Raw genomic sequence first — 15,819 nt, 5'->3', positions numbered from 1 at the left:
CTGTAGACATTTCAGACCTTGACCAACAGTATCAGTGTTAATGTTTAATTTACTCATAAGGGCGGGGGGATGAGTTGCTAGGAGTCTGAGAGAAATGTGTAGGGCTAATGGCCTATCTTACCTTTCTCCTGAGACATTGGTCTTGTTAGCTTGATATGCATGTTCTTGGTTGGGATAGAATTCTCAGCCTTCTGAACAGCATGGAAGATGAGGCTGAGTCTGTGTAACACACACCTGCCTTGTCCTCAAGAAAGCCTGTTAGGTGCAGTGAACTGTGCCAGGCAGGTTGAGTCCCATGAAGAGTTCAGCAGACGGGTGTTTTCCCTTCCAGACCCGGAGAAGCAGCGTCATATAACAGCCTTTCTCTGGCGACACAAACATACATGTAGGTTTGATTCTTGGCTTGGTTACTGACTTAATTAAGACTTTGAGACCCTTCTGAGCTGTCACTTGGGTTTTAGCTACAGAGTAGGGGAGTTGGTGTTAGTGATTTCTCAGATTACTTGTAACTCGTCTATTACCTATTAGCTGATGCCTATGTTGTTATTTTTTTTTCAGATTCATTCTGGGACCACATGCAGATTTGTTTCTCTTTGCTTCTTTTCTGCTAGTTTCTCTAAGCTTTTAGTCTTTTTATCAAATCAGTTTTTGTTTTATTTTAAGAAACGACAATCTAGATTATATATTCAATCTTTTAAAAAATATAGTTTATCAATACAGGATAATTGTACATATTCATGTGGAACAGTGTGACATTTCAATACTTGTATACAATCTGTAATGATATCAGGGTAACTGGCATGCCTGTCACTTCACACATTTATCATTACTTTTTGTGTTGTGAACATTCTAGATTTTTTTCTGACAACATTATGAGATAGTTTAAGGAGCCCACTTATTACAGTTATAAATACTTTTTCTGAAATGAATTTTCTGTACTTAATGGTTTACTTATTTTGTTATATGTTTGGATGTGTTTGTCTACTGGTGGTAGGGATTGAACCTGAGGCCTTATGCATGCTAGGGAAGTGCTCTACCATTGAGCTATACCTCCCAGCCCTAATTTTAATTTTATTAATTTACTTTACAAGAATTAGAGTGGATTTGGGACATAAGTGCACAAAATAAAGTTCATGTAAAACTTATAAGCTGCAGAAAACATTTTAAGTGATCTGGGTTTTAAAAGGTGGAGAAACATGGGTTAAAGTTGATAAATCCCATTGGGCCTTTGACAAAAAAGACAATTGTACTTTGAAGTTACAGTAGAATTTCACAAGCTTCAGTTGGGTGGATTACTACTTTTGAATTTTACAAACAAATTTGTTTAGCAGTTTTCAAATTTCATGTAGAGACTTCAGCTTCCTATTTACAGTGCCAGGATAGTAAATGAATATTCTCAGGCCTTGTCTCTGTTCTGATGTTATCTCATTGATTTTGGACAGAATGTAGCCTTCATCACTGTCTGTTTTCATATTGAGGAAGGGCATAATCCTTCGTCTTCAAGCCAAAACACTTATGACCTTTCAGGGATATATATAGTCCTTTTCTTTTTTGGTACCAGGGATAGAACCTTGGGTCCTTGCGCATGTGAGGCAGGCGGCGGAACCACTGAGCTAAATCCCTGGCCCTATGGTCCTTTTCTTTATAGTGCATTCAGACTCCCTTAGCACAGGATGTCTTTGTTAGAGTCCATGTATTGAGCTCATGTTCCACAGCTGGTTTTGGGTGCGTTTTTAAACCAGCAAAATAACCTGAATCTCTTTTTCCTCTCTCCAGGCTGGATACTACTGAAGAATGATCCTGTTAACCTCCTAGTTGCCTCTACTGAATTATTTCTGTGTTCAATGGTTAATGAATCAGTAATTTTAAAATTGTAACAAAATCAGAAATATGTTGATGCAGTGTGATCAAACCTAAAAGTTACTGTCATCATTATTAAAACTTGCCGTTTCAGCCAAATCCCAACATTCCCCAATAGTGAGTATATTCTGAGAACCTATTCTTGATTGTACTAGGAAGCAAAAATGTAGTAAGTGAAACCCATACTCCTTGGGGATATAAGGAAGTCTCAGAACCTGCTCAGTGACTTGTACACCCGTTCACAGGACACCTCATCTTCTGCTCTGCCATGCCATTATTTGGTGAAGCTTAACACTTCCCAGGGTCCCTAGTGATTCTCTGTAGTCCAGAGAGGTGAGGTGAGATTGTCCCAGCTCCTTTTGAGGTTTTAGGCACTACAGTTGATGTTAAAATTGCAAACCAGTGGATCTTCAAGGACAAATCGTTTCTCATTTCTTTTTTTTTTGGTACCGGGGATTGAACTTGGGACCTTGCGCTTACAAGGCAGGCGGTGGAACCACTGAGCCCCTGCCCTTCTCATTTCTGTAGAGTACATTTAGAGTGCAAGTACATTTTTTGAAATTTCAGAAATGTCTTTCTGAATAAATTTAGAATTTAACATAAGGGAATAATTTCTGTCACATCTGGGTGTGGTGGCACATGCCTGTAATCTTAGCACTTGGGAGGCTGAGGCAGGAGGATCTCTGAACTGTATAGTAAGACCCTGTCTCAACCAAAACAAAAGAGAGGGGGAGGGGGTCTAGGCTGTTAGGGAATGCCCGTCACCTATTGAGACTTGAAGAGTTGTCCTCGAGAAGCTGGCTTTCTGGTCAGACTTGATCTTCATCCTTTCTCATCCTCTATTACCTGAAAGGTTTTTAGCTTATGACAGTCTGTGTGGCTATTCATAAATATTTTTTGTGGCTAGTATCACTCAAAGCATCTTGTAAATCATAAGGCTTCCTAGAAGATCTTAGCCTGTTTCACGCAGATATCATCTCTTATTCATAAGGTATTGAAGTGACAGTTCTACATGTTATACAACCTAACTTGAATTTTTAAAGTGCTTTAATAAGAGGAATTATAAAAACACTTATCTCTCAGGACCTTAAAGTTGCAAGTTAGTCTCCCAAGGATAAATGAGACTTTTTTTTAAAAGTCTCATTTCTGTAGCACAATGCAAGTAAATTTTACTCTTTTAAACTTCAGAAAGATCGCTTTCTGAATAAATTCAGCCTAGTGGGGGAGTCATTTCCTATCACAAAAAAGAGGCCTTGGATATTAGGACTTTGGGGCTGAAGAGCCTCATGGGTCACAGAGCTGGTGGCTCATGAGGAGAATTGGAGAATAACCATAAGTCAATTGGCCAAACTGAAAGAGAAGGAGAATAGGGAGAGTATCTCCTGAGCAAGTGAGAAATTATTCTCACCAAAGCCCTATGTGGCCAAGACCTGAGGTTGTGCAGCCAGGTGGGAAGTGCCAGAGAATGCCCTTGTGGAATGTGGCATCCTCTGGCGGATAGTGCTGTGCTGGACTGCAGAGCTCAGGCTACAGGGATTTTACTTCCTCTGCTCAGGACGGGAAAGAGACTTGGGCCTTACTCAGTGAGAGAATGTAATTCACTTTATTGAATGTGTAATCACCTGCTGAATAATCTGTTCTGTTCAGTCTCCTTGAAGTATGTTGTGTCTTTATCACAGCATGAGTAGTCAAGAATTAATCACTGGCCTAGTTTAAGAATAACTTAAACTATGGTTCTAACAGAATAATCAATCATAAAATTTCTTAGAATTTAAATTTGGAATTTGCATTTAATATCTTAAATTGTACATTATAATTTCTAGTTAAGCTAAATTACTGGTTTGTCTACTAATATATCCCAAATAAATACATTATATTTTATTAAATTGGTGTTTTAATAATCTTAGTGCAGATGTCCCGTTAGAGATAATCCTTTGATCATAACTTTTCTCCAATTACATAAACCCATTTTTTTTGCTTTTATCTATCAAAGGGGACATTTGTTAACACTCTTGTCATGCTTTCTCATTTTAAATTCTTAACCAAAATTTCCAAGATTTTCTGTGTGTGTTTGTGTGTGTGAGTGTGTGTATGCAGTCTCTGTGAGGTGGCCATGTGTGGGCTGATTTCACCATTGAGTCTGAAGATGTTCACCAATCCCAGCCTGAAACAGAAGCATCCAAGAATTTGGATCAGCACTGAATTCCATCCTGAGCAGTGTGGCAAAACAGTCTGGGCTCTTGCTGCTCTACATCCTCTCACTGCTGTAAAAACAAGTGTAAGAGCAAGTGTTTCTCAAAGCTCTGATATATGAAAGTGCTGGTGAAATGAAGAAACTGGACGGAGGGAAGAGAGGTCTACAGACAGCCACCTGCTGGGCTGGGGCCTCCCGGCACCTGTGTCTGCTGGGGGTTCATTGGGCTGCCTGGGAGCTCTGCACATATTTTCTGAACAGATGGGCAGCAGACTGCTCCTAAGAAATAAGCAATTTTTAATGTAACTAGTTTTTGTGATTTCATTGAGTAATAGTGGCAATCTCTTTTAAAGAGAAATCCAGGTCGGGGAAAAACAAAACAAAACAACCAAACTGACCACAACAGATTTGTCTGTGCAGTTCAGATCTCTGAATATTGCAACTTTACCTGAATGTACCAGGCAAAGTTCTTTTTTATTTTGGAGAATGGTTTCAAGTGTCTCTCTGCACTGGATCCCACGGGTGCTTTTGTAGGTCACTGAGAGTGTGTGTGAGTGTGTGTGCATGCGTGCAGAAATGCGTGGTGGACAAAAGAGTGAAGAGACAGCCACAGAACAGGAAAACTTTTTGCCAGCCACTCATCAGACTTAAGGACTAATATCTAGAAAATAAGAACACAAAAAAATTAGACCTCCCCAAATATAGAGGCCCAATCAAAAATGAACATCTGAAATGAATAAACATTTCTCAGATGACGTACAAATGACAGAATACATGAAAAAACGCTTACCATCGCTGGCCAATTGAGAAATGCAAATTAAAACATTACTGAGATTCCATCTCCAAAAAAGAACAGCTACATTCAAGAAATCAAATGACAAATGCTGGAGAGGTGTTAGGGTGGAGGGGAGGAACTCTTCGTTGTAGGTGGGAATCGGTGTGGAGAGGCCTCCAAAAACTAAAAATAGACCATTTGACCCAGGTTGTCGTGTACTAGTTATCTTCCTGAAGGAGGTAAAGACACTGTGGTACAATGATTCATGCATAACCATTTATAGCAGCACAATTGATAATAGCTAAAAATAGCCTCAATGCCCATCAAAAGATGAATGGGGCCGGGGATTTAGCTCAGTGGTTTTGCTGCCTGTTGCACAAGCACAAGGACCCGAGTTCAATCCCCATTACCAAAAAAAAAAAAAAGATGAATGAAGAAAATGTGGTATTTATACACAATGGAGTACTATTGTGCCATAAATGATAAACTTCAGTCATTTGTAGGAAAATGGATGCACCTTGAGATCATAATGTTAAGTAAATCAGACACATACTGCATGATTTCTCCTACATGAGAATACCAGTATATAACTAAATGCAAAATAAAGGATAGACAGTAGGAGATAGCAAGATGGATCTTTGGCATATGGGGAGGGAATGGAAAGAGGAAAGGAAGAAGAAAGATTAATAATGAGAGGATTGTGAAATGCTGTGTTCTTGCACCAAGTCCCTATGATGAATTGAGGAATGTGATCATGTACTACAAATGTATTTTAAAAAATTATATCTGTTCATCCATCCATCCCAAGAGGTCAAGGAGGGGAAGAGGACTAAAGAAATGGAGAAATGTCAATACATGTACCAACTCCCCTTGATGAATGTAATAATGTACTACAACATGTACCAAACAAATGCATGGTGAGTACCCACTCACTTGCTTTCTGTTTCTGAGCTCTTTGGCCGAGGGTCTGGGAGTCAGGACTTTGATTACAAGCCCTACCATCAGTGTGGCTAAGGCTACCACCAGGGCAGACCCCTGGCTGTTGCACTGACCATTTGCTGGTAGGAGCTGTAAGGGTAGGAAGCCGTCTCTGGATTCTTGAAAAGGCGAGGTCCACATGGCACTCAACTTTAAATAACTTGTCAAGGTAATTCCAAGGGTGTTTCTGGTAGCCACAGAAGAAGCAAGAAGCAAACTCAGAAGTCCATGGGGCAGGGGGAAGAGCTTCAGCCTTAGAATCTGCAGGCCTAGGTTAACTTCCAGGCTGCCTTGTTACACCTTGTGACTGGTTCTTAATCCCAGTGCCTTGGCAAGGGAGAAAGCTTGTATGATAGGAAAATGCTTGCCTTATTTACTTCGAAAGTAAGATCAGAGGAGGAAATATGTGTAAAGCATTTTAAACTGAATTTGATGTACAGATAAAGTTTATTACTAAGCTCAGATGAATGTTTCTGTCCATGTGATGACGTGTTCAGTATAACTTTTATGTACAACTTCAAAAGGGCACATTTGACGCTTAGTTGATCATGTTACCATCTTCTCTTATGACAGTTTAAGATCTCAGAGTGTTAGGGAACTGGCTTACTACTTCAGTGATTAAGGTATAATGCACTAATTTTGCCAGGGTGAGAAGTTATGGAGATTTAACCTGCAAGAACTTTGACCTAGCTCCACACATGCTGGCACTCACCAGCTCTGGTGTGGCTGGGGAGTCTTTGGGTCAAAGATAAGGCCATCATCATCATGTGAACACTGAGTACAACCATAGAAGTACTTATATGCCTGATGCATGGGGAGACCTAGGGGAAGTGCTTCTCCCAAGCCAATTGATCAAGCCAGGCTCAACCCTCTGGACCAACAGCTGAAGGCCAAAACATGGCCTGTCCTGGGCTGGAGTTTAGTGAATGAGAGCGGGAGCTGAAGAGCTTGATGGGCCAATGTCCAGAGCTTAACTCACCTTTATGATTGTGGAACATTGGGGTAAATATGTAAGTTCTGTCAGTCTTGCTTCCTCAGCTGAGAGTAGGAGTACCTGTGGTTGCCTCCCAAGGCCAACAGTGTAAAGAACTTGGTGTAGGACCTAGTATTTGCATGCCTTGTAAAACAACAGAAGTTGTCTCCCTGGTATTTTGGGTATCATTTTCATGAAGACATAAAGGAAAATAGCTGAGGCTTGCACAGCTTCCAGTTGCACAAGGCACACGGGATGGCCAGGAGCAATGTGCCACTGACATTTGTGTATGGACCAAAGCAGAAGCAGCTGTGACAGCATCACCTGGAGGGACCGTCACCTTCTCAGGCCTCAGCCTGGGAGCTGTGAACTTTGCTCTCTGCTGCCACCATCTGCCTGTGTGTTTCTGAGCCTGAAGGGGAGAGAGCATGTCTGACCCTACTGCCCTGATGATCACCAATGGCTTTGTATCTTCTGCCTTTAAAATATCACAAGCTAAAGCAGCATGTAGCTACAGACTGTATTTATAGTTGTAGGTTTTTAATTGTTTGCATTTGAAATCTGTACCCAGTATCTTAAATGTCAGATGACTGACTGTGCACAGGGGCAAAGCCACCCCACAGATAGGATTCAGGTCTGCAAGAGAACATGCCTTCTGCTTGCACCCTGAGTTGTGGCTTTCCTCTAAGTAGTGGCTGCCAGCTCTGCTTAGGAAGTTGGTCCACAAGGAGCAGGGACATCATAGTACCTTTTCCGAAGTCCTAGCATGTTCTAGGAGTGCTTGTGTGGGTTCAGGCTAACTTGAGCCCTTTGCTTTTGTTTGGTTTTTGTCAGTGGGTTGTCTTAGACATTTGGTTTTGTGTTTCTCTTTGCAGTTGCAGAGTGTTCTTGTACTGGCCAATTACAGTGTCAGGAACAGATTCTGAGGCTCAGGTGGCCCCTCTAAGCCCTTCCCTCCCCACTTCAGTTTATACCACAGTTCACTGCTGCCAAGTCCTGGTGCCTTCTGGGAATTTCTGGCTGAGCATTAATTGCCTAGGTGGACCCGCTGCAGTGTGTGTTCTGAGCCAGGGCCTGCTGAGTCACCTCCCCTGCACCTAGTTTCCGGTCCAGGGGTATAGGCAACAAAGGCGGCAGTTGCCAGGAGGGCCCAGGTCAGCAGGCTACTCAGAGGCCTGTTGGAAAAAAAGAGTCCATGTCAGAGATCACCCTAAGGCTCTCCAGACTTCCTCATACCACATACTTATGATGCTCATTCTGACAACAAAGATCAGCATGGTGCCCAGAGGGAGGCTGATGATGTGTTCACCATGGCCCCACAGCCTGCCTTTTATTGCCCTGACTCAGACACTGGAAGGGAAGTCATGAGGAGACCTGCAGCTTAAGCAGTGTCAGGAGCAATGCTACATAATTTTAGGGAAAAATTGTTTGATTAACCCTAGTTCTCCTGCCTACAAGCCAGCTATGGCATTTCGAGACATAATTCCATTTTGGCCTCCGGTCACAACTGAGACCTCAATGATCCTGTGATGCTGTGATGCTCCAGGACAAGATTACACCAGCTGAACACATCCTGGGAGGAACAAAATCTTCACCTATTCAGTTCCTCATTGTTCTTGGATTTCCGCTGCCCCCTAGTCAGTTGTTACACTTTGTTTATCCTGATGTACTGAACTCTCTGCAACTCATTTGTTATACTTTGTTTATCCTGATGTACTGAACTCTCTGCAACTCATTTGTTATACTTTGTTTATCCTGATGTACTGAACTCTCTGCGAGTCATTTGTTATACTTTGTTTATCCTGATGTACTGAACTCTCTGCGAGTCATTTGTTACACTTTATTTGTCCTGATGTACTGAACTCTCTGCGAGTCATTTGTTACATTTGTTTCTCCTGATGTACTGAGTAAAAGGTGCGGTGAACTGGGGGCTTTAGTCTTTGCTGCCCAGAGCAGCACTGATCAGGTCCAAAGCTCAGCTTCTTCTCCAAGTCTCATTTTTCTACTTTTCCTGTATAATAAGTTAATTCACCTTGTGCTGCTGTTGCTCGCAGGAGAGTAGGACTCACTGCAGAGGTTCTAGTAATGTCCCCTTTCCCTGTTCCCTACAAAGCAGCTTACATCACATGGCTTCATTTAATTCTACCCATACTAGGCTGGTGGTCTTATAGAACTCAGATCACTGGTTTGTGGTTACATAGAACAGGGCTCCTAAGCACTGAGGTTTTACGCATCACCATTATTGCCTGACTAGGAAGTAAACGATGGAACTGGCGACCGAGCAAGCGATCTGGGAGAGTGGACTGATTTCACACGGTGCAGATATAGTCCCTGAGTTTACTATGGCTGCTGTAGCAAGGACTTCAAATGTAAAACAGAAACGTACTATTTTACACTGCTAAAGTCCAGAGCTAGCTCCCTGTAGAGGTCCTTGGGTCAAATCTCACTTTCTGTCTTTCCTGGCTTGTAGAAGCTATCTGCATCCCATGGTTCATGGCCCCCATCATTCCAGTCTCTGTTTCTGTCTTCACAGCTTCTCCAATTCTGATCTTATCTTCCTCTTATACAGGCCCTTGTGATTACATTGGGCCCATCTGGATAATTCAGGAAATCTTCCCCATCTCAGGATGCTTGTCACATCTGTGGAGTCCCATTTGCCGTGTCACACAGGTTCTGATGATTAGGATGTGGATGTCTTTGGGGGCCATTCTGTCTGCCACATAATGGCAAATGAAGGTGTCATCTCACATAAGACAGGCAGCCCTTGCCTGTGGCTGTCTGAGGACAGTGTGTCAGTCTGTCTTATCTCATAGATGAGAATGCTCTGCAGAAAGTCCCAACACTGCACTGTTTGGTTAATTCTTTTTCTCCCAATTTGACTCCAGATCTAAGGAACTACAGGCACAGCTCATGTTGAGTCAGCACTACTATTTGTCAGTAGATTATTTGGTTACTTTAATTTTGTTTATATGAAGGATGGGGAGTAGTTTGTGATTTGCTTTTAACATACTTGAACAAGTAGGTAATACACTGAATGGGGATGTGTGCCTCTTGAACTTTGAAATATGGTGTGCATTTATCTGCTAGTTCTGTAACATGGCATAGATGCTACTTTTTGGTTAAAACAAGACTTCCCTCCAATTGTAATCGATAAACTCTGGATCAGTATTTCTTTCCCAGCTGTGATTTTTGCCTGCAGAAGACATTTGGCAAAGTCTAGAGTCATTCTTTTGGTTATCACAGTGGGAGGAGTGCCATCACATCTAGTGGGTAGGAACCAGGAATACTGCTAAAATCCTACAATACACAAGAAAGCCTTCCTATGCTAAAGAATTATTTGGTCTAAAATGGCAGTAGTGCTCAGGTTGGGAAACCTTGATTTACAGCATTGTGAATTAAAGCACACAGGAAGGCCAGGTGACCCTGCCAAACTGAGGTTGCAGGTTCTTTTGAGAGAAGCCATGGACCAGTGGACTAGACAGGGATTTAACAGGGGGTTCCCGTTCCTCAATAGCCACCATTGGTGGGGCAAAGTTCTCTACATGTCCCAAGCCAACTGGAGGCTGTGTGTAAGTGTAGTAGAGATCAGAACAAGTCCAACCCTTCCATGCATCCCTGGACAATGGAGCAATGCACATGAGCAGAAGAGACGGGAAGACCCAGAAGAAAGTAAAAACAGAGCTGACCTGAAAGCAGCTGCAGCTTTGAACATGTCTGCAGCCCACACGTGGGTCTGTGCACAGAGACTAGAACCCTTGTTAGGTGTCAGAGGTGTCTTTATACAATCTCTGACTGTTAATTGGCTGAATGCTAAGCTCTGCAGACAAGAAAAAAGCCACTGAGCAGAGAGAGGCAGGAGTCACAGAATTAGTCCAAGCAAGTACCAAACAATCAACACAATGACAATCCTCGGGTAAAAGTCACACAGAACATTCATCTGCTAGGCTACAAAACAAGTCTTATTATATTATAAAAGATTGAATCATACATAATTTCTCTGACCAGTAGAATTATATAAAATACCTACCAGAATTAGAAATATTTACCATACCCAGCAGTATAAACATAGTATATACAAAGTATGTTCTCTGACCATACAGAATTAGAAGTAACTACCAGAAAGAAAACCCCAGGACCTAGGTATACCTGTGATTCCAGAACTTGAAGTTGGGGGGCTCAGGCAGGAGGATCATGAGTTCAAGGGTCAGTGTAGATTATACAGGGAGACCTCTCAAAAAACATACAAAGAAAGAAAGAAAGAAAAAGAAATGAAAACCCAGATTAAATACACTTCAGAACCCATGGGTCAAAGAATAAATCACAACAGAAATTTTAAAATAGCTTGAACGTAATGAAAAGGAAACCTGTCAAAATTTATTAAATGCAACTAGTACAGTCTTATAGAGGGAAATATATAGTTCTAAATGCCTATATTAGAAAAGAAGAAATAAATCAGTAACCTAATATTCCAACCTAAGAAACCATTAAAGAACAAACTATACCTAAGTAAAGGAGAAGGCTAGGAATAATAAAAACTTAGAATGAAAATCATAAAATGAAAACCAAAATTTAGTTCTTTGGTTAAGAGCCATAAAATTAAAAAAAAAAATTTAGCAAAATTTGACCTTTATAAAATAAGCCCAAGAAAATCAGAAAGTAAGACAAAAATTACGAAGATTAGGGATGAAAGTGAGAATATCAGTACTGATCATAAAGAAAATGATTATAAGGGAATATTATGAGCAACTTTATGCCACACAAGCAGCAATGTAGTTTAAGTGAATACATTTCTAGAAAGACACCAATTATTACAACTAACTCAATGAAAAATAGAGCTACAACAAGTAAACAGGTTGAATTAATAAGTTAAATGACAAGGAAAATACTGACTGGACTGGACGAGACAAAAAGAACATCATTGACAGATCCCACCTTAGATCAATGGGGGATGATCCCTAATCAGAGCAAACCACCCTGCCCCGCTGCACGAGGTGTCTTGGGCACAGGGCCAGAATCACTCCCCCGACCCACATTAGTGTTGGACTGGATAATCTTTTTTCAGGAAGGGTACCGTATAAAATGCTCGAATGGTTCTCAGTAGGCTCGCTGCACCAACAGCAGCAGCATTTCCTGGTGACCTATTTAGAAATGCAGATTCTCAGATGCTCATCTTCGGCCTACTGAGGCCCAGCAATCTGTGGACAGCCCTTCTGAGGATTCTGACACAGGCTAAAGCCTGAGAACCACCTCTTTCCGAAGAGGAGCTGATCCTAACCTGCTGGTGTCAGAAAGCAGAGCTGTGATTCGAGAGGACACAGAGTAGTGCATTCTGAGGAATTAGACAGGCAGTCTGAATCTCACGGGATGCTGGGAGGGCCAGGCTTGTACACTGACCCTGGAAATCTGGAGGGAGAGTACTAAGGGAGGAAAGGCCTCCCAAAATTCACAAGGGTGGAAGCCTGTCTCCAGGAAAGCCCATGAGTCCCAGCAGCAGGGTTGTGGGGGGGAAAGGGACAGGCTAGACAATAGCCATTTGCTGTGCAGGGAAGGGCAGCAGGTTTGGGAGATAAGGCTGCCAGCTCCAGGGCCAGCCCTGCCTCCCAGTGCTGAGGCCTCCCTGCCCAGGGCCTGGACTCACTCTCACTAGTGGTGGGCCAAGGCTCACCAGCACATGCCCCTCACTGCAAGGGCTTTGTTTTCACAGCATCTGCAGCTCCCAGTGCCATCCTCACTCTGACACAGACTTGTGAGGCTGAGCTTGCAATTCCAGATAGAAGGGTGCTGTCAGTGGGCTACGCTTCAGTCCTTGCAGGGGAGGAGTTCTTAGGGAGAAGCAGGCCTGTCCCCAAGAGGGCAGAACACAGGAAGGTAGGATGGATGTGGTTGCTGATAATGAGGCAATGACATCTAGGGTAGGAGAAGGGTTGAGGATACTCCAAGTGAGCCAGTCCTACTGTTACCTACTCACTCACAAGCAGGCTGACCCTGCAACTGAAATCCATGTGCTGTCTAAATCAAATGAGTGAATGGATTTTAAAGAGGTCAATATTAAGTATACCAGAAAAGCTCCCTCTAAAAAATAAAAAAAAATTCAGTGAAAATCATTTATAAAAATTAGAATCACCTTATAAATTATTGTTTTGATGCTGAGGATGGAACCCGGGGCCTTGAGGAAACTAGCCATGTCTGTGGTCCACCCCTGGTCTTGCCTCTTGTGGCCCCATAAATTAACTTTGTAAGTATAGATTTTTCTGAATCTAGTGTTTAAAGCCACGGTCACGGATGATACCTCCTGCCTCTAGGAGGCTGACAGATGCCTACGAGTGATGTGGGCCAAGTATAAGTAAGATGATGACCTTTATTCTCTGGGGATTGTGATGGGCGAGAGCCCTCTGTCCCCCAGGACTCTGTATTCAACCCTGGCTGACTGTGGTGGGCAGGAATGTGGACCCACCATAAAATGGGTCCCATTTTTTCAAGAAAATCCACAAATTCAGATTGTGATGTGAAATCTCTTAATTTTTAAGGAATGCTAATTAATGTTTAAAAATTTGAACATCTGTAAATGAAGTATCTTGCTTGGTGAACAGACTGCTCTGGGTCCTTATGTGTGAACCTTGGCATGAGCCAAGCAGGGCCTAGGCCTGGTGGGGACTGGAAGTGGAGAAGGACCCCATGAGAGGCAGAGATGGCTCTTGCGATGACAGCCTGCTCCTTCCTGTGATACTTCCAGGCAGGCCATTGGATGGATGGCTGGGGCTGGGGAAGGCCTCCCTGGAGGGCCCTCACCATGTAGGTCACTGCGGCTACTTTGTAGGCAACAGTCTGGGTGGAGAGATCCACTAGGCTGAGCAGATCTTGGGCAGAGGCAGTGTAAGCCAGTATCCGACCTGCCAAGAACCCCAGGCACCAGAGAGATGTCCTAGACTCTGGCTGACAGTGCTGTTCTGTTTGGGAACAAAGACCACATGACTTTGAAGGACAGATTTGTCACAATGACAAGAAGATGACATTTCTGTTTGGCCTTCAGTCAGCTTGCCAGGTAAGTCCTGCCTGGTTCTGGAACTCCCCACATGCCTTGCCCTGCATGGTTTATCTTTGAGGATGAACTCTGTTCCTGTGCACAGCCAGGGAGGGAAAGGGCAAGACCAGCCTTAGGCAGTCTGAGTTTGGTTGTGAGCCCTGCCATGAACTTTCCATGTGACTCTAGACAGTTTCTCCTGACCTTGGGGCTTGATTTGCTCATCTGTACATGGGGTTAGGAATTGGAATAGATTGTGTCTTGGGGCCTTCTGACTTTGGGCTGAATCCTCACACCCAAGGCTCCAGGGGGTGGCCCAATACCTGTCATGCCCACAGCACTGTGCAAGCTTATGAATGAGTTTGCTTTGTCTCTCACTTATCTAGGGACTTGGCCACCTCTCACAGGTGTCCACTCAGGGCTGGGGCCATGCTGGCACCCAGGCAGGAAGGCCCAGGACTGCCTCCTGGGTGCTCACAGCCTGATGGGAGCAGGGACAGCAGTGACAGATGCAGCCCTAGCTGGGGGGTGTTCGTCTGCTGGTTCTGTGCCCCATGGCTCGGCTGGTGAAACTATCCTGGGGAGGGGCTGCATTGCTCACCCTGTTCTCTCCAGTGTACCCATGGAGAACCTCTGGATCTTGTAGGCTCACCTCTTGATACATATTGTGAGCAGGCTGGGCATGTCCAGGAAGCTGAAGGGACCCCACTCCTGCAGTAGCTCATTGCATCAGCCTAGGAACAGAGGCCCAGGCATGACTGCCAGCCTGCAGGCCTGCTCTGTCAGCTGTTGGGAGGCCCCTGAGGATCTTGACTCTTCCCATTTAGGGCTTGCAGGCCCAGGCATGTCATGGTGTCTTGCACAAGGGTTGTAGGCTGGGTTACAACTAGTGTAGGAGTAGGCAGAGGAGGAGGCACCAGGCTCAGCCAGCCAGCATCACTAGAGTGCCCAACCGGGACCCCAGGGGTTGGTCTTCACTTCACCCATGACGTCTTGAATTCTTGGGTAACTCTTCTGGACTGTTTCCTCATCTGAAACCTTGAGTCACCTCCTGTAGGCTTGGTTTCATCTGAAACTGGGTGCTTATCTTTCTTCCATCTCCCCTTGAAGGGCTGTTGGAGGACATCGTGAAATCAAGGACACTGAAAGGATTCACAAAACCAAGAGGGCTGACTGCACAGACTTGGGAGAGGAGCCCAGCCTGCAGCCCGCCCCCCACCCCTGCCAAGGCCCTGGAGGCTACAGAGGGTTTCCTGAAATGCCCAGTAAGTGGAGCCCTTGCCCTACAGGGTTAGCTGTAGGAGGCAGCTCTTAGAAGCACCTGTCACTTAGGTTCAAGTCCAGATCTGGTGTTTGGGGCAAATTACCTAACCTCCATCTACTTCAATCTGTTCAATGTAAAATGGAGATAATAAGGTGTTGTGAAGTTTTCAGGAGGTCAGGAATGTAGGATGCTCTACCCCCTGCTGACACCATGCATTTCATGTGTGTATTACTTTTTGTTGTTGTTTTGAGACAGGGTCTCCCTGTGTAGTTCAGGATGGCTTTGACCTCACTATGCAGCCCAGGCTGGCTTCAAACTCAGTGATTCTCCTGCCTCACCCTCCAAATGCTGAGATTATAGGCCTGCACCACCACACCTAGCTGGCTCACTTGATATTACTCTTCTCACAATCTTGAGCTCCTGGGCCTGGAGAGGGATCCTGCAGCACTGTGTTCTCAGCAGGGCTCTGCACTGTGGTGCACTGGATGGAGAACCCTGGGGAAGCAAAGGGGAAAGAAGGGACCCTGAAGGGATGTGAAGGCCAGCTGGAGACAGGGCTTCTACTTCCACCAGGAGGGCTCCTTGGACCCTCCGGCTGTCAAATACCCCTGTTCTGGTGCCCCAGGGCCCACTCAGTCTCCTAGAGCATGGGCAGCCCTGCACACCTGCCCACATCCCCATGTGCAGCTTTCCATACAGGAGAGAAAGATGACAATGGTCTGCAGGTGTTGGGAGTGGATGTTGGCATAGCAGA

The 15,819-nt window shown here is 44.1% G+C and overlaps 1 protein-coding gene across 2 annotated transcripts in view; it reads left to right on the top strand.

The window, feature by feature from the left end:
* Positions 1-9,948, top strand: part of Aldh3a2 (aldehyde dehydrogenase 3 family member A2) — a 34,564-nt gene extending 24,616 nt beyond the window's left edge. For both annotated transcript variants that reach the window (XM_087203907.1, XM_087203908.1), the window contains one exon: positions 1,777-9,948. Coding sequence is in view for 1 of the 2 variants with exons in the window: in XM_087203908.1 (XP_087060034.1) it covers positions 1,777-1,791 (15 nt within the window). In the remaining variant the exon portion in view is untranslated. The remainder of the gene's footprint in view (positions 1-1,776) is intronic.
* Positions 9,949-15,819: the final 5,871 nt, after the last annotated feature.

This window comes from Heterocephalus glaber, unplaced genomic scaffold, assembly GCF_053883595.1.
Source record: "Heterocephalus glaber isolate CG9 unplaced genomic scaffold, H.glaber_assembly_v1.0 deba00001813, whole genome shotgun sequence".
NCBI classification, from domain to species: domain Eukaryota; kingdom Metazoa; phylum Chordata; class Mammalia; order Rodentia; family Bathyergidae; genus Heterocephalus; species Heterocephalus glaber.
The sequence above is the reverse complement of the archived record's forward strand: the minus strand, read 5'-3'. Positions and strand labels throughout refer to the sequence as shown.